The sequence below is a fragment of the Delphinus delphis genome, chromosome 8, assembly GCF_949987515.2.
Source record: "Delphinus delphis chromosome 8, mDelDel1.2, whole genome shotgun sequence".
Taxonomy (NCBI): domain Eukaryota; kingdom Metazoa; phylum Chordata; class Mammalia; order Artiodactyla; family Delphinidae; genus Delphinus; species Delphinus delphis.
The window spans coordinates 4,063,894-4,082,968 of record NC_082690.1 but is presented as its reverse complement, the minus strand read 5'-3'; the positions used below and the strand labels follow the sequence as shown (position 1 = coordinate 4,082,968).

The 19,075-nt window shown below is 44.6% G+C and overlaps 1 protein-coding gene across 3 annotated transcripts in view; it reads right to left on the bottom strand.

The window, feature by feature from the left end:
• OPCML (opioid binding protein/cell adhesion molecule like) overlaps nt 1–19,075 on the bottom strand; it is a 502,991-nt gene that overhangs the window by 91,125 nt on the left and 392,791 nt on the right. For all 3 annotated transcript variants that reach the window (XM_060017094.1, XM_060017093.1, XM_060017095.1), the window contains one exon: nt 17,296–17,421. In XM_060017094.1, coding sequence (XP_059873077.1) covers nt 17,296–17,421 — 126 coding nt within the window. The remainder of the gene's footprint in view (nt 1–17,295; nt 17,422–19,075) is intronic.

The following is a 19,075-nucleotide window of genomic DNA, read 5'->3' as shown; positions in this document are numbered from 1 at the left end:
AGGATCAGAGGCCATTCACAGCACTGTGGACAGGACCATATCAAGTCCTACCGACCACCCCCAAAGCTGCCAAAATACAAGGCTTCACTCCTTGGATTCATGTGCCGCGACTAAAGACTGCCCCTCCTCCAGAGGACGAAAATCCTCAACTGGCTGAAGGTTCACCGGACGCCCCCTACAGTTGTGAGCCTCTGGACGGCCTCCACCTCCTCTTCAAAAGACAATCAGGTGATGCCTCTCCAACCCCCGAGTCTCGACAGCCTGATTTTCAGTCTTATCACCGTGTTTTCTTTTCATGGGTTCTCTCTCTCCCCTGCGTAGTTTTATGCTACTCCTGTGGAACTACCTCCTGGCGTTCTTGCTTGACTCAGGCATCCCTAAGGTGGCACAATCATAATTTCTCACACCCTGCCACCTCCTCACTTAGATGTATACGATTAATCAGCTCCCTGGTCTACTTTTTTTGTCGTCTCCATCATCTCTCTCTGGTAGACCACCCCCCTATTACCACCTCAACACTCCACTTTTACTACTTTTTATTACAAGATATAGACCTTCAAAATCCCCACCTATCCATCCTAACCCCTTCCCAGCAACAACAATACGTATATCAGTTAACACGGGACAAAACCCTCCAGGGAGACTTTCAAGATTATACCCCGGATCAACTCTATCAATATCTAAATATAACTTCCCGAGAACTGTTCTGATTCTTCTTTCTTTTTCTATCTTCGCTCATACATGTAACCACATCCATATTTACCGACAGTTCAGGAAGCCCTTCAACTTCTTAATCGGCCGTCTCTGGGTTTATACAGGAACTGCTGGATTTGTGCCATGGTTTCCCCCTGATATGGCCTCGTGGCACTCCCCATTCCACCAGCTGAATGGAGCCAACCTGAATCCTATCTAGCCCCCTCGTATTTCAATAGACCCCAGAGTAAAACCAACTCTAGATCATATACTCCTCAACCACATACATCAAAAACCTCACTATAACCTTCGAGGACCCATATTCCCTTCAGTTTCTATGGTATGATCAGCCCCTCTACGTGTATCCTCCCCCTCTCATCCAGGAACCTCAGTAGGTAGATTCCTCAGTATCTCCTAGTACTGCAATCACACGTTCACTCTTTCCCCTACCCGAACGTGGGTTCCCCTCCTAAGCAACAGAACTAACTACCCCCATTCTTATTATTATGATTCCCCTTTTTACAAAATTTACTTCCCCAAACCCCCCAATATAACTACCGATTGGACTCAAGCTAGCTATTTTGGAACTTCCATCTGCCCTACCCCGTCTCCAAGTTGTCCCTACAAAAACCACAATTTTGGGTTCTAACCCTTGAATATTAAGCAAGAAGAATGTAAGACACTTAGGACACCTGAAGACTATGACGTAGGCTGGTACCCCACTACTCCCTCTTGTAACCAGGCCTATAATTTTTTTACTCATCCCTCAAAAGTGGCTTCCTTTCCCCTTTAGCCAGAATGACCTTAGCTACTACTTATGAGGGAAGAGAACATTCCCACACTCATTTAGGGAAACCATACTTCAACATCACGTTGAATGTATGCTTAGATCCTACAGATTGCTCCTATTTCTTATGTGGGTCTAATGCTTATTTATGTCTTCCAGCGAACTGGAAGGGGACCTGTACTCTTACATACATTATTCCTAACCTTACTCTTGTAAATGACACTATCCCGCTTCCCTTATACTCTCAACCTCATAAACAGAGACGGGCAACTCTCACTATAATCAGTCCTAGGTATCTCACTGGGATAGAAACAGGCTCAGCTGGACTTTTAAACTCCATTTTCACTGCCCGACAGCTCTCTCTTGAACTCACACAACAGATTGTCAACCTAGCAGCTCAAATTAACACGCTACAAGAACAAATAAATTCTCTAGCAGGAGTGGTTTTACAAAATAGAAGAGCTCTTGACCTCTTAACAGCTAATCAGGGAGGGACCTGTGCAATGTTAAAGGAGGATTGCTGTTTTTTTGTCAACCAATCGGGCAAGGTCCAGACTGATCTTCGAGCCATTACTGAAAGAGCTAATGGAGTTTACAAGGAAGGAGTCTCGGGGGATTTGACTGGTGGGACTTCAAGACTAATATCTGGTTCTGGTTCTCTTGGCTAACCCCTTTCCTAGGCCCTATAGTGGCTTTTCTACTTCTACTAATCTTCGGGCCATGTATTTTTAACCTCCTTGTTAAGTTTGTCTCTTCCAGAATACAACAAATAAACCTCCAAATGGCGATGCAACAAGAATACCGGCTAGACAACCCTTGTACAACCCTTGAACAAGCTGCTATCACTTTCCATGGGGCCTGCGCTCCTCCCTATATACACCCTGACAGAGACCAGGCAACAAGGACCCAGGGCCCCACGAGGCCCTGGCTCAGCAGGAGGCAGCCAGAGAGAGTTCGTTGCCCCTTCTTTTCACAAAGGGGTTCCCGAATGCCTGAGAGGGAATCAGGCAGTTAGGTAGCTATGAACAGTGTATCCAATAGGGCCAAGGAATTGGATTGGCCCTATAAATAAAGAGAGGGGGAATGTGGTGCTCCAAGGACAAAGGACAACCCTGCCTGAAAAAGTTTCAGCGTTACACCCCCTAGTGGACTCTTTTTTTTTTTTTTTCCTCCTGGTACGCGGGCCTCTCACTGCTGTGGCCTCTCCCGTTGCGGGGCACAGGCTCCGGACACGCGCAGGCTCAGCGGCCATGGCTCACGGGCCCAGCCGCTCCGCGGCCTGTGGGATCTTCCCGGACCGGGGCACGAACCAGCATCCCCTGCGCAGACTCTCAGCCACTGTGCCACCAGGGAAGCCCCCTACCGGACTCTTACTGGCCTACCCCACCATGTTGTGACGGTTACGAAATTCCTGAGCCCACCTAGGCAACGCCCACCTAGGCAAAGGGACCTGTCCCAAATAAGGAAAGGCATCTGGCCTGTCCCTCTCCCACCCTATAGAAGGAAGGTATATGTGCCTCGACCAATCAGTAAACGAAATTTGCACCTCAGACGACTCCTTTGTTTTCTGGCTATAAAAACTGATCAATAGCACATGTTCGGGCTCAACTCTCCCAGACTACTAGGAAGTCAGCCCGCTGTTCTGGCAGCGACCCTTCCCTCTAATTCGACCTTCTTTACATTTTGCCTTGTGTCTGGCAATTCTTTTCCAACCCCCATTCGGACCAGAGCAAGAGGGAAGCCCCAAACTGCAGCATCACACACATAAATTCATGAGCTTAAGATGGTAAAGTCACTCACACAATTCGTCCAAACTGAACAGCATGGTGAAGGCGAGTCAGCCCAACTCTTGACGTACATCCCCTTTACAAAGCTAATGAGTTTTCCAGCACAAGTCATAGGTTTTCCACAAGGACAGGATGGGTCAGGAATCGAGGAACACCTTCCAGATCACAGATCACCACCCTCTGGAGACCCAGGCTGGTGAGAGCCTATTAGGTAAAAATCTGATAGAAAGAAACCTCGGCAGTAAGACTATCTGGTCCCCGGCATGGTGGACAGTTTTTAGAGAAGGATGGACTAGGAGAGATGGTGGGGAAAACCGGAAAAAAGGCACTTTAGGGATGAAACTGGAAGTGCCCCCAACCGCCTAATGCAGATCAAACTTGAGTGCCTTTGAAACTGAGCAGGACCCTGCGGGGCTCTGCGGCACAAAAGTCTTCCTGTGTCCCCCATTTCCTGATTACAGGAAATAGGCTTCATTCAGCCTCCTTGACCTTCCCTGAGTTCCAATGGACAGGTTCAGGTTCAAACAGATGCTAATTAGGAAAGGGAGGGGATGCAGAAACAAGGGAGGAACAGTCAAGAAATAATACTGCAGCCTTGGGGCAGGTCCTGGTTCTCCCTCAGGGGATGCACATCACAATGTCTTGGAGCTGTTTTGCAGATACTGAAACTCCCACCAGGTGGAAGAAGTTAACTGTCTGCTGCCCACAAGCACACAGACCCCAGACCAGTTGGAACCAGAAAGTTTATGATGCTGACTCCCACTTACCTCCCCACCAACCAGTCAGAAGAATGTCCACCAGCTGATCACGCCCTCTTTGAACCATTACTATAAAACTCCTCACTACCACCTCCAGGTCGGAACACACAGTTTTGAGGGCATTAGCCCACTGTGGTCCCCTTTGCCTGGCAAAGCAATAAAGCCATTCTTTTCTCCTTCACCCAAAACTCCGTCTCCGAGACTTAATTTGGTGTCAGGGTACAAAGGTCGGATTTGGCTTCACCTTCCCCAAACAGCTTCACTCACACACCAAACTCCCCCTTTATCCCCCAGACAATGCTTCCCAGATCTGGAGGCTACTCTAGGCAGACCCCTACAGCCCTCTGCTTTATTTTCCTCTGGCTTCTGTAAGATAGGTGCAAGACTGACAGATAAGCATGCAATCATTCAATAGGTACCTTCTGGTCACAAGGCATTGCGCTAGGTACCAGAGAACATCACAAACGTTTAAGCCGGGTACCTGTACTCTTCTGTGCAGGGAGGGGAGAGGGATCTCCTCTGGCTGGGATGGAGCACACCGTCTCAGGGAAAAGTTAGTGAACCAGTGAGTGAATACATTAAGACAAACCAGGTGTTTGGTCCCGGAGCAGCGAGAGAGCTGGGCGAGCACAGAGGCTGGGTGTGGCCACCCTTGTCTCCTCGGTGCCTCCACCTTGGTCAGCCTGCTCCACAGCCCCTGTGGTCACCTGGATGAATGCTGTGCACCCGATGTACTGGCGTGTGTCCGTCTCGGCCTGATTCTAGCTGATTTAGACATGGAAGCCCCTCAGCAACCCACCCAGAGCTCCCTAGTCAACTTCCAGGGTCTTCCCCGACCCATGATGGAGAACCAGGACCCCAGGCAGCCCCTTCCCTGTCTCGTTTCTATGAGAAAGAGGTTATCTCAGGTGGCGTGGCACCATCCACACCATATAGCAATGTCAGGTTTATGAGTCCTTCCCCTGCTCCGCTCTGGGCTCAGAGCAGGGACCATGCTCTGTTCAACTCATTTACCTGCAGCTTGTCCATCACATGGTGAATTTAACCAGAACTACTTTGTCTGTAAGTGATAGAAACCCAATTTAAAATAGCTTGAGCAAGAAAAGATGATTTATAGGAACTTTGGTTCCTTTTAGAGATGTAGAGGTTTTTAGAAAGAGATGTAAACGGCTGTGGAAAAGCAACACCAAGAACTGCAGGTGCTCGCAGCTGGCCCTGAGGTCCTTTCAATCCACCATTAAGGGGGCTCGTCCAGGAGGTAGGGAGGAAACAAACTTCTCTGACGCTCCTTCAACATCTGTCCAGATGAAGGAGCTCCATGTCTAAATTAAAGTGCATTATCTCCAGAGGTGGCTGCAGTACGTGAGCATGGAGCCAGGCTGCTTATTTTCTATTGAAGCCTACGATTTTGTTCAGAAGCAAAAGTCACTGTGGACCCACTGCTGAGGCCAATTAGATCTACAGTACTTGTAAAGCTGGTCTCAATTTTATCAGTGTCCAGCTGATTTCAATGGCATAATCTGACATCGCAATAGCAAAGAGAAAGATTTACAACAGAAGGCAGGCAGCTCTGGATGCCTTTCCAATTCTGATTTTACTTTTGAGTTAGTTGGGCTTTTCACTTGCTGTGATACATGTTAATATCCCCTTTTACATTATAATCTAAAAAGCATTTGGAATAGATAATTCCATTCTCCCTTCCTCCACAAGGGTACATATTATTACTAACTCCTTCCTGGTTGATTGTGTGAAATTGAGACAGAGGTTTAGTGATCTGCCAGATTTACATAGATAATGAGTAGATCAGACATGCATTGTTCCTGGTTAAAGCCAGACATAAGAACATCACATTTCCAAGCCCTCTTACTCGCAACTGTCTTTGCATTTTCTAGTGACTTTAGAATAAACACCAAATTCTGTAAAGGGCTCTGTGTGACCTGGCTCCTGACTCCCCGACCCCAGCCCATGGTCTCTCCTGCTTTCTACACATTCAAGACACGGTTCTTTCAGGTGTACAGAAAAGTGATTCAGTTATACATACATATATATATATATATTTTTTTTCTTTTCAGATTCTTTTCCCTCATAGGTTTTACAAACTATTGAGTATCCTGTGCTATACAGTAGGTCCTTGTTGGTTATCTATTTTATATATAGTAGTGTGTAGATGTTAATCCCAAACTCCTAATTTATCCTTCCCCAGCCCTCGCCCCTCCTACGGCTTTCCCCTTTGGTCAGTATTGTAAATCAACTATACTTCAATTTTTAAAAATTGAAAAAAAAAAAAAGAATTACTTTGTCATAGGGGAAAATGCAAGTTCTCTGAATAAGCAATTAATTTGGGTAAAATGCAACTGAAATATTTCTGATCTTTCTCTGTCATGTGAAAATAAACTTAAAATGATTTTTCCTCTAATAAAACAAAGATTGACTTAGGAATAAAAAGATGCAGTTCTTTTTTTTCTTGAAGAAGCACACACCCCCTCACCTCAGGTCATTTGCACATGCTGCCTCCCCTCACCTGGAAGGTTTCCACGTAATCTGGCCCCAGCGCATGACCATATCCCCATCCCTGTCCCTACTTAATTCCTGTTCATCTTTTTTTTTTTTTTTTTTCTTTTTCCTGCTGCACCACATGGCTTGTGGGGTCTTAGTTTCCTGACCAGGGATCAAAGTTGGGCCCCCAGCAGTGGAAGCACAGGTCCTACCTCTGGACCGCCAGAGAAGTCCCTCCTGTTCATCTACTATGTCAGTTAAAGCATCACTGTCTCAGGAAAGACTTACGCTTGTCTAGCTCATACTGCCCGGCCACCCATCCTTACAGCAGTTACCACACTCAGAAATTACATATTCTTGGTGATCCGAATAATGACTGTCTCCTTGACTAGACTCTAAGCTCCATAAGGGCAAGAATCCTGTCTGTTTTACACACCCGGGTTGCTATAGAGGCAAGCAAATATTCTTGACGCATCAAAGGAATGAATGAATTCATGCAAAAGAGAGAAATGTCGACACCATCTTACAACAAACATCAGGCAGCATTTCCAATTCCAACTTTACATTTGAGTTAGTTGCGCTTTTCACTTGGTATAGGACATGTTAATATCCATTCTTATTTTTAGTATCTGAAAAGCCGAGGGAAGAAGCTACGTTTCCTTCAGGGCAGCCCTAATTTCTAGCTGCCCCATTTCTGATACACATGGTTGATCAACTCTGTGTAAGGAATGTGAGTAGCATTAAGTACAGTCGCACATCAAGGATAACAGTTCAAGGGCTTCCCTGGTGGCGCAGTGGTCGAGAGTCCGCCTGCCGATGCAGGGGACACGGGTTCGTGCCCCAGTCCGGGAAGATCCCACATGCCGCGGAGCGGCTGGGCCCGTGAGCCATGGCCGCTGAGCCTGCGCGTCCGGAGCCTGTGCTCCGCAATGGGAGGGGCCACAACAGTGAGAGGCCCACGTACCGCGCAAAAAAAAAAAAAGAAAAAGAAAAAGAATAACAGCTCAAGACATCATGACTGCTTGCGCTAAGGTAAGTTATTTCGCCTGGACCCTCAGAGAGAGACCCCTGGGGGATTATTTTCTGTTTCTTAGTGAAGCCTTCTTCCCAGGGAGGAAGAGACTACCAAGGCACATGAGCCCACATTCCTAGTGTCCCAGGGTTTGATTCCCCACTTTGGAGCCAGGGTCAGGGTCATCAGCTCCATCAGCTCCACAGGGACGCTGGCTGCCTGCATCCCTCTGCCAGGATGGCTCGCTCTGCCCTCCCCCTGCTCACACAAAAGAACTTCAGCCTCCCAAAGAAGAGATTCTCAGGAATTTATGACTCAATCAACTCACCCAAAAGGAGCATAAATGGGATTAGTTTTAATATTGTTAAGTTGCAAAAATACAGGCATATGTGCATGCCAAAGCGAAAATGTACGCAAGCAAAAGAGGAAAACATATGGGCACCCATATGGTGAAAAGCGCATTGCTAGACCTTCACACACTTCTCATTTACAACAAGAACCAAAGTTAGTGAACATAAATTTGCTTTGCAAAAATATGAGAGGAACAGCTTGTTTGCCCATAACTGTTCCACTGAACAAGATATGGATAACCTTGATTTCTCATCTCAGACACCTCTTTCTCACACTCTGGGGATTAATTAGGCTCTAAACGCAACTTCAGATTAGAAACAAGGATCCTGGCTGCCTCGCAGGGAGACAAAGAAGTAGGAGTAGGAGTGGGTGAGGCAGCGGGTCAACTAATAGGCAATTCCTGTTAGTGGCCGGAACTCGCACCTGGGATGGCTTAGAGGAGAAATGAGGTTGGTAGGTCTCAGTGGGTTTATTTTAATTGAAGCAGAGTAACAACAGAGACCTGCCGCAGACAATGGCAGGGAAGTGTTTTTCATTTGGAGGTTTTTTTCTTAGCACAGTACTGAGTGGTGGCGAGAAACTGTCCAGACACGGGAAGGTAGGTGTGGAATTAGAGAGGAGAATGTAAGCACATGGGCACCCTTGGGTGCCCCAGATAACAAGCAGAATTTGATAAAATATATCACCTTATATTGTACCTGTTCCACCCTCAAGGGATGGGAGCCATCTTTGTACAGCGGACAGAACTCGAGACTTGAAAAACAGGGATGAGGGTCCTTCCACAGGTCCTTTCACAGTAACCTTAGTTACTGTGAGTCATTCGCCATTAACTTTTTCAAGTCTGTTTCTTTGCCTGGGAAATAGGTAGAGTATTTCTTCTTGGATCTACTTAGAAAGCTGCTATAAATTCACTTGAAACGATGCGTGTGAAAATATTTCATAAACAGTACATTTTTACGTAAGCATGTTATTAGTGGAAACCTAGAGGTTCATTTTATTTATGATTCCTAGTTTGAACTTTTTATTTTGAAATAATTATTGATTCCCGAGAAGTTGCAAAAATAGTAGAGAGGAGTCCCGTGTACTCATCCCCAGCTCCCCCAGTGGCCGGCATCTTATGTAACTAAAGCACATTCTCAAAACCAGGTAACTGATAAGGGCACGGAGCAATTAACCCCATGATGGGGATTAGATCCCACCAGTTTTTGCATGTACTCATTTTTTTTTTTTTTTTTTTTTTTTCAGTACGTGGGGCTCTCACTGTTGTGGCTTCTCCCGTTGCGGGAGCACAGGGTCCGGACGCACAGGCTCAGAGGCCATGGCTCACGGGCCCAGCCGCGGAGCATGTGGGATCTTCCCGGACCGGGGCACGAACCCGCGTCCCCTGCATCGGCAGGTGGACTCCCAACCACTGCGCCACCAGGGAAGCCCCATGTACTCATCTTTTATGTCTTTGTGTAGAATTCGAACACTTCATCACACATTATCAATTCATCTAACTACCACAATAATCAGGACATGGAGCCAGTCTTTCACTGCAAAGCAACTGCTTCGTGCAGCCCCTTTCCCTCCCCGCCCCAACTGCTGGCAATCACTGATATGCTGTGCATCTTTGCAATTTTCCCATTTGGGGAATGTTATAAAAGTGGAATCATGCAGTATCCCCACCCTTTGAGACTGACTCTTTGCGTTTGTATAATGCCCTAAGGCCCACCCAGGATGTCGAGTGCCCCAACAGTTCACTTCTTTTTATTTCTGAAATGCATTTCAAGGTGTAGATGTGACATAGTTTGTCTAACAAGTCACCCCTTGGACTGTTTCCAAGTTTGTCTATTACAAATAAAACTGCTATGTCATTCTGAATTTTTAGACGTACCAGAGAGGTACTGAATCACTAATGAATGACCCAAGACGTTGAGGAACAAGAGACAAAGACAGAGATAGGAATGAGCATAGTGATGGGCATAATAATACATAAAAAGAAAAGCACAATTATAAATATTAGCACTTTCCTTTCAGGGCTGCTGGGACATTAAATTAGTTAAAACATGTAAAGTGTATAACGGGTCTTGACACGCAATAAGCATGATGCTAACATAATGAGTTCTCAGGCTGACTATAAGCTACAAGGATTCTGAGAAGTAATTTAATTAAAACATGGCACAACAGCAATTTAGAAAAACGCTGGGCAACTCATATGTGTGTCCAGTGCCATTACAAGCCTTCCATTCATTTTTTCTTTTGGTCCTTGTAATATCTGAGGAAGTTGGCGTAAATAGCCCCAGTCTGCAGTCCAGGCGACTGGGGATCCTGGAGACGACATGATTTTTCTAAAGTCACTCGGATTGTCAAGGCTCAGGCCAGATTTCAATCCCAGGTCGTAAGGGCCTGAAGTCTAGTTCCATCTAGAAGCTGACCCTGCCAGCCACGAGGAGCCGACACCTTCATACGAGGGAGAGTTAGCGCTTCTGCCAGCCATGAGGAACCGACACCTTCATACGAGGGAGAGTTAGCACTTCCTTTATGTGTAATGTTAAGGACCTGGCAATTTCTTTTAAGACTTTCCTCTCAAGAATTTCTAGCACGAAAAATAAGAGCTGCGGTAGAAACATTCTGGGACCAGTACATCTCCTAACCTCAATACCTAGCACAGTGAGCAGGAGAGAAAGACCTGCTCAGCTAGGTCAGAACCAAGGATGATGATTTTGCTGGAGTTATCCCTCTTCTCTTCTATGGAATTCACTGGTCTAGCAACCTCATACGTCTAGAACAAAGCTGCCCACACTCCCCCCAGCATATGCGCCACGTACCACTTATTCCTGAAAGCTCTCGGCCTTTCCTCAGAGAAGGCTCTCCCCCATACCACGTTCTCACTTAGGACGCATCCCCTTGGTTACATGGATTGTTGCTCACGACAAATTAGAAGTAGATAGAAGAAACACGCGTAGACAGAAGCTGCTAAAAGGCACACGCGTTCTTTAGGAAGCATTGACAATCCTCCGATTTGAGAGAAGGAAGACAAGGTAGAGGAACTATAAAAAACTGAAACAAGAATTTGAGCAGTATTTCAGGGCCATGTTCTTTGTTATCCAGACCTCAAACAGTGAGACACAAACAATTGGTATGCACGATGTTGATATTACATTTTAAAAATGAGGCCAAATGCCATCCACTCTGCTCAAGGCAACAGAGATGAGCGTAATCCATTTTTAACCTGCTTCCATTAAAGATGACTCAAGTCAATGCATAAAGGAATCAGCTTTGGTTACCTGGAAAATTCACTTCTGTGAAATAACTCATTCTCTTGCTCCCTGAGGTATTACTGTATAGGAGTCGATTGTAGCAGCAACTCACTCACAGGTGAGTAGCTGTCATCTTAAAATCTCCATGGAGAGGAAACAGGAAAGAAGACTTTATTATTCTCCCCAAACATCTGGTCTTTCCAAATATGTCATTGGAAATGGGGCCAGGTGTGCAAGCATTGCAGTGGATTATTACGGCGCCTTAAGAAGGAAAGAAGACCCTCCTCCCAACCCAACGGCCTGGGCTGTGTCCTCCGCTACTCCCTCTTCCAACATGGTTTTCACATTATTCATACTTTTGCATTCAACGAATGCTGACCCAGAGCTGCTTCTCCTGTCCTTCAGGAAGGGAAGAGAAAATCATTCTTGGAACCCACCTGTGTCACAGTGTGTCCCAAACACACTGGTTCCTTGCCAGTCCACTTTGGCTGCCTGTGTGGGGACTGCCCACTTTTCCCTGGCCTGGGGTTCCATCATGATCCTAGTTTCTAAGCTGTGGGTCAGTCAGAGCAGATCCTATGTGTGAAGTCTACTAAACAAGAGCCGTATTCTCCAGCAAATCCATGTGAACATATATATATACACACTTTAAAGAGCCCATCATCTGCTGCTGAAAAGAGATTAGATACAACTTTTATATCTAAAGCTAGAGAACAGATACTTGGTCAAATGCAACCCCCCCCCCCCCCCCCCCCGCCGAATGTGTGTGTACTTAGCACTTTGCTTTGAAATGTTCCCAGTGTTACTAATCATGATCCTGTAAAAACCTCCAGCTTTCCTCAGCAGTGAGGCACATGTGCTGTGGGGATGCCTTCCTAGTTTCTGGGAATCCTGGTGCACCTGTCAGTATTGCAAAGGGAACTGGGGGTCAGGGGACTCCAGCTGCACATCTAGTCTGGACAGAAACACTAGGAGGCTTTATATCCACAACTGGAGTCACGGTGATTTTTTTGTTCAAACCTTTCACCCTGCTTTCATAAGAAGGACTTCCTTGGGGTTTGCTTGTTTGTTTTCTTTCTTTTTTTTTTTTTTTGCGGTACGCGGGCCTCTCACTGTTGTGGCCTCTCCCATTGCGGAGCACAGGCTCCGGACGCACAGGCTCAGAGGCCATGGCTCACGGGCCCAGCCGCTCCGAGGCATGTGGGATCTTCCCGGACCGGGGCACGAACCCGTGTCCCCTGCATCGGCAGGCGGACTCTCAACCACTGCGCCACCAGGGAAGCCCTTCTTTTCTTGTTTAAATTGAAGTATAGTTGATTTACAATGTTGTTTGTTTTTAAGAGGAAATAAAAACCTAAAGATACCTAAAAAACCAAGTTACTTCAAGGGGGCTCCAAGGAAAGTGGCAAGGATGGGACTACTGACATCATGGAAATCGGAAAATGCCCTCAGAGCTCCCTTCCCTGCCTACCCTCAGCTCCAATCAGTTTTTAACATTTTACCATGACCTAAAATGCTTCCTTTTTCAACTACCATTTCAGCCATAGATCGTATTCCTGTTTTGTTTTGTTTTTTCTTTAGAGCTGCATTTTTTCCTTCATTATGTCTATGTACTTTTTGTATTTCAGAGATTCCTCATTATTTCTAATCCACAAATGATTACTATTTTCTAGTGCAATCATGGCTTTATGAGTTCATTTGTCTTTACCTTTTTCTATAATTTATAGAAATTGTCATGTGCTTAGTCTGTCATTTTAAACTAACCACTATTCTTAATCTTTAATAATCTGCCCGTTAAAATATTCTTTTTCTAAATGGAAGCCTGTTTATTCACTCCTGCTATACAGATCCCCAAATTTAAACAACAGTTTTCAAATGTTGCATTACTATTATCAGAACACAGCTGTCTAGGGGGCTATGTCCTCTGATGTAATTTTGTTGGAATTTCAAAGGAAATGTCATTACAACTTCTATTTCTTACTCTTGCTTGCTGAACTAAACAGTCAATTGTTTTAAAAATGCTATTTGTTGTTCAAGTTATATTGGCTCCTCTTCTAAACCTTTGAAAGCAACTTCCCAAAGTCGCCCCAACTCCAAGTGAGAAGGTGTGTCCTTCTAAAAATAAATATTAGTGGTCACCCTGCAGGTACAAATTTTAAACGTGCAAATCCTCCAGGTTCTAGTGCTTTTCAAACTCGGGAAATGATGCTTTGAGTTTAAATGTTTAAATGTCACTGAGAGGCGGGGAAGAAAGACAAAAGGGGAAATGAGAGACGGCAAAGTGAAGGCCAGAGCAATGAAAACACAAAGGGGAACTTGAAAGCTGAACACAGGCTGGGAGACTTAAAGAGGAGAGAGGAATGTCAATTTGGGATTTTTTTTGAGGCTGCATTGCAACCATTATGTTATATAAAAGATTAGGAATATGTCTGAATCTTTCTTATTTTAAGAGGGAACCCTTACCATGGAACCATTATAAAGAATTGCTTTAAAACAGTTCCACAAAGTCCAGGCACCTTCCAAAAGATTCCTAGGCTGAGAAAACTATGTGTTTAGGATCACATAAATGCACTGAAATTAGTCTGATGGTTAGACATATTTCTGTGTATAATGTAAATCAAAATTCCCCCCGACTTTAAGCAAACTTTCCACGGATGGAGCTTGTATCTTTGGGAACACAAGCTACGGCTGTGTTTATATGAAAGTTGAGCTTTGTGATATCTCTTATACCTCTTTTAATATTCTTGTTAATATTACTTTATAATATTGACATTTTGGATTTCAAACCTGAGGTCTTTACACAAAGGATGTCTGGTGGGTTTACTATCATTAACAAGGCAGGGGCTGAAATATGTATTCTCAATGTACATAGGGAACATGAGATAGTGAAAGTCTGAATAGCGCTCCTAGTAGCACATCCAGTCTTTCATGTGATGAATGCTTCTCACATAATTAATGTTCCACATTAGGGGCACATTTTCAGGTCATTATTTCCTATATCTCTGTAGGTATAGTTTTCAAATTTTATTGAGATTTAATTCAAAGACAACAAAATGCACCCATTTTTAGTGCAGCGTTGATTCGTTTTCACTAATTTAAGCACCAATATAACGACCACGGTGCTCGAGATTTCCATCACCCCAAAAAGTCCCTTGTACCCTTTGTAGTCAATTATCCAAACACCCCAACCCTATGTAACTACTGACTTGATTTTAGTCACTCTAGATTAGTTTTTGCCTGTTGTAGAATTTCATATAAATGAAATCATAAAGTACCTGGGTTTTTTTTTTTCCGCTTCTCTTATTTAGCAGAATGCTTTCGAGATTCATCCATTTTGTTACATGTATCAGTGGTTTGTTCTTTCTAATTTCTGAGAAACCATCTGTTGCTTAAATTTACCACAATTTAACTATTTACCTGTTGAGGGTTTTGGTTTATTTATAGTTTGAGGCTATCATAAATGAAGCTGCTATGAACATTTGTGTACAATGTATATCTGTGGACATATGTTTTCATTTATCTTCGGTAAATTCCTAGAAGTGGAATTGCTGGGTCATATGCTGAGTGTATGTTTAACTTTATTAACAAAGTGTTCAACTGTTTTCCATAGTACTTATACTGATAGCAACACTTTTGCCCCTTTCCTGTTTGTCCATTTCTGTTCCCCTCTAACCTTAAAAGACCCTAATTATAGGAATGAGATCACTAGGCAATTTAAACTAACTCCTGACCTATGCTCTCCTGAATGCACACCATGCCTAGTCTAACCTGTTGGTTCTTTTCCTAGATAAAAAGAAGTAAGACTAGCTCTTTACCCCAACAGCCCCCCCAAGGAACCCTGAAGGCAGATGACATCCGAGGAGAGAGTCAGCCAGTCTGCATGCAACGGAGAATGATGCAGAACCCAACCTCCTGCCTAAATGATTCACTGAGATTCTTCCCCCCTTTTTCCCTTTAAGAACTGTCCTGGCTGAGCAGAATCTTCAGAGTTGGTCTTTGGACATGAGTCCACCATCTCCCTACATTGCTGGCTTTCATGCTTAAAGCACTTTCCTTTCTACCGACACTTGCCTCTCGAATTATTAGCTTTTGAGTGGCAAGCTACTGAAACTAAGTTCAGTGACAATACCATTCTGTGGTCCCACAGTTAATGTATAAGTTTCAGTTGCTTCACATCCTCATCAACACTTGATATTGTCAGTCTTTTAAATTTTTGTCATTCTAGTAGTTGTGTAGTGGAATCTGATTACAGTTTAATTTTCATTTCTGTGATAGATATGTTGAGCATATTTTCATGTTCTTATTCCATTCATATATATTTTTTTGTGAACTGTCTGTTTCAGTGTTTGGTTCCCTTCAAGGTAGGTGGTTAGAATCATGTTGTAAGAATTCTTCATACAGCACAGATGTAAATTCTTTGTCAGGTATATGGATGGCAAATATTTGCTCCCAATCTGTGGCTTGTCTTTTCATTTACTATTAATGGTATTTTCAATATTGATGAGGCCAGTTACGAGTTGAATTTCATCCTCCACCCCGACGCCCCCAAAAGATACCTTGAAGTTCTAACCCCAGTGCTTCAGAATGTGACCTTATTTGGACATAGGGTCTTTATAGAGGTAATTAAGGTAATATGAGGTCATAAATGTGGGCTCCAATCCAATGTGTTTGCTACCCTTATAACAAGGGAAAATTTGACACAGAGAGATGCACACAGGAAGAAGGCCATGTGACAATGAAGGCAGGGATTGGGGTGATGTACCTACAAGCCAGGAAACACCAGCAGAAGCTCGGGGAGAGGCCTGGAACAGAGTTTCCCTCACTGGTCTCAAAAGGAACCAATCCTGGGCTTCCCTGGTGGCGCAGTGGTCGAGAGTCTGCCTGCTAATGCGGGGGACACGGGTTCGAGCTCTGGTCTGGGAGGATCCCACATGCCGCGGAGCGACTGGGCCTGTGAGCCACAACTACTGAGCCTGCGCGTCTGGAGCCTGTGCTCCGCAGCAAGAGAGGCCCGCGCACCGTGATGAAGAGTGGCCCCCGCTTGCCACAACTAGAGAAAGCCCTCGCACAGAAACGAAGACGCAACACAGCAAAAATAAATAATAAATTAATTAATAAACTCCTACCCCCAACATCTTCTTAAAAAAAAAAAAAAAAAGGAACCAATCCTGCCTACACCTTGATCATGGGCACCTAGCAACCAGAGCAATAAGAAAATACATTTCTGTTGTTTAAGCCATGAGGTCTGTAGTACTTTGTTATGGCAATCACAGGAAAATAAAACAAAAGCAAAGTTATCATTCTTCTCTTATGCTTAGAGCTTTGAGTGAACTAGCAAGTCCTTGTCTAGCTCAACATTACTAAGATTTATTCCTAGTTTTCCTCTGGATTTATATTATTTTATATGTCACACACAGGCACACTCCACACATCTTCCTTTTCACTGGGTTTCACGTTTATATTTTCTAATGCCTGAGAAAGCACTTGTTTCTTGTATAATTTATAGAATTAATCAGTTTCTGTTAACAGGGTAAATACATCAGGTGGCTCTTTGCCCATCTCTCAAGTTCAACTCAGAGTAAGTTTTATTTCCAAAGGGATAAGGTCCGCTGTCCTTTTGGTTCCCTTCCTGTTAAGTTGGAGATGATCATAACTAATGCTTTAATACCAATCACTGAGCGCCCAGCACAGGCACTTGACCATTTCCAGCATCCTTCTTCCACTCTGGGTAAGTGTCCTGAAAGCACTGAGAAGGAGATCCTTTTTCTCCTGGATGCACAAAATAACACCAACATTTTCAGTGCACAGTCTAGCTTTCTAGCCCTCTACTTCAAGAAAGGACAGACAATCCACTGACCCATGCATCCCCACCTTGAGATATTAGTATCTTTGTTGGAAGTTATTCTTATGGCATCTCTGTCCTTCATAGTTGGGAAAACACAAGTCTTCTAAGGTCATAAAAAGGACAGAGAAAATAACTCAGTAAATGTTCTCTACAAACCCTTCTTTAGAACGGAATACCCGGTGACTGATGCATGTAATCTATTTGTTCTTCCATCACTGTGTTACAAATACAGCATTGCTTTCTGAGTCTTGAACTTTTGTTGTGCATTAGAAGCAAGTCTTCAATATACCAACTCTGAAAACTTCCTCCAAGTAAATGACTTACCCTTGACTGACAGGTGTCTCCATGTCACCGTTGGTTCAGGTCTGCCGATAGCAAGACACAGCAGGGTCACACTACTCCCCTCATTCACGGTGACGTCTGAGGAGATATTCATGATCTGGGGAGGAACTGTAAGGAGACAGAGGGGGAAAAGAAATATATGAGAACGATTCTTGGCACAAAAGGAGGTGTTAGCCTATAAATATTCATACAGCATGTTTTGAAAAATAAATATTATTCTCAATAATAAATTTTAGAGTTTTATGCTTGATTCGCCGAGGATGTGACCATTAACACAACATGTATAGGGCACTCATGGAAGCAGCTCTACATAATGTCTGGATGTACCAGGATGCAGGTGTGTGTGTGGGGTGCTGGGGAAACAGTAACTGAAGAGACAGGCATTACTGATGGTTGATGGAAAAGCAGAACCAAAGGGAAAATACAAAGTTTTCTAAGAGTTCCTATCGGACCCGTGTGTTCATTCCTCTTAGTGGAAGCCCTGGCTTATGCAGGAACCACACACGTAATCCCCAGCTCAGCCTTTGTTTCCAACGACTCATCCACAAAGCCTCAACCAACCGCACTGGATTAGTTACCATTTCCTGAGCACTCCAGACTATTGAATTCTTTGACCTCACACAGGTTGTGCGGTCCGGGAATTATTTTCTTTCACATTTCTCTTCCTGGAAATCACATTTCTTTTCCTGGAAATTCTTGCTCCTTCCTTAAAATGTATCCTTTACAACTCGGTTGAATTTTCACTGACCCTCCCACTCAGCCTTAATTGCTTTCTCCCCTAGACTCCACCAGCGATCGTAGCCCCGGCTACTACTGTTACGCTAAGATCACATTGTACAATTTATTTGTAATGGTATCATGTCCGAGTAGTTAGGAGCAGAGCTCTGGAGCCCAGCTCCTCACCTGCTGAGTGATCTGGGCAAGGTGAATTGTCTTCATCTCTTCGGGCTCTGTTTTCCTCACCTGTGAAACAGATGATAGCAGTAGCTAAACTCATGTTATGAGGTTTCAATTAAACCATGGCTGACCAGGGCACCTGGTAGAAAGGAAGCAATCACTGGTAGCTGCTAAGATGACAGTGGTGACAAGGATGACAACAGCAATGATGTCATCTTTCAGAAGAGACTGTTGTCCTCTCATGGGCCAGGTCCACGTCCATTTACCTGTCAGCATCACAAAGGCTGACGTGACCCCTGGTCTTGCTGTCTACCTTGTCCTACCTCCAGGCCTGATTTTTAATTCAATTTGAAGCTGGGCATCGGAAAATACCTAGATTCCTTCTCTAATCTTACTTCTCATCGCCCTCAACCTAGTTGGGTTTCTCTCCAATTTCCACATGGTCAACTGCAACAACCTCCCACCTGGACCATCCCACCTGGTCTCTTTCCAATTTTGGATCCTCCAACCTGCCCCCTCCACGTGACCAGAGTGATCTTTTCAGGCAATAATCTCATCAAACTGTTAGCCCCGCTACTTGCTCCCTTAGCTCACCGTGCCCCCCAGGCTTCGCACAAGCCTATTTTCCCTGACCTGAGCCCTCTGCGTCTAACCCCAACCCAGCGACAAGCCTCTTCCCGGCAGCGTCCTCACTAAGGCCGCTCACTGAACACTCTGGACCCAGCTCCCCTGGGAACACGGCAGAGGCACAGGCCCTTCCAAAACTTTGCTTTTCTTCTTCTTCTTTTCATTTCCTACCTGAAAAGACACGGCTCATCTTTCAAGGGACATCAAAGGTCACCTCCCCTTTGCAGTTTTCCCTAAC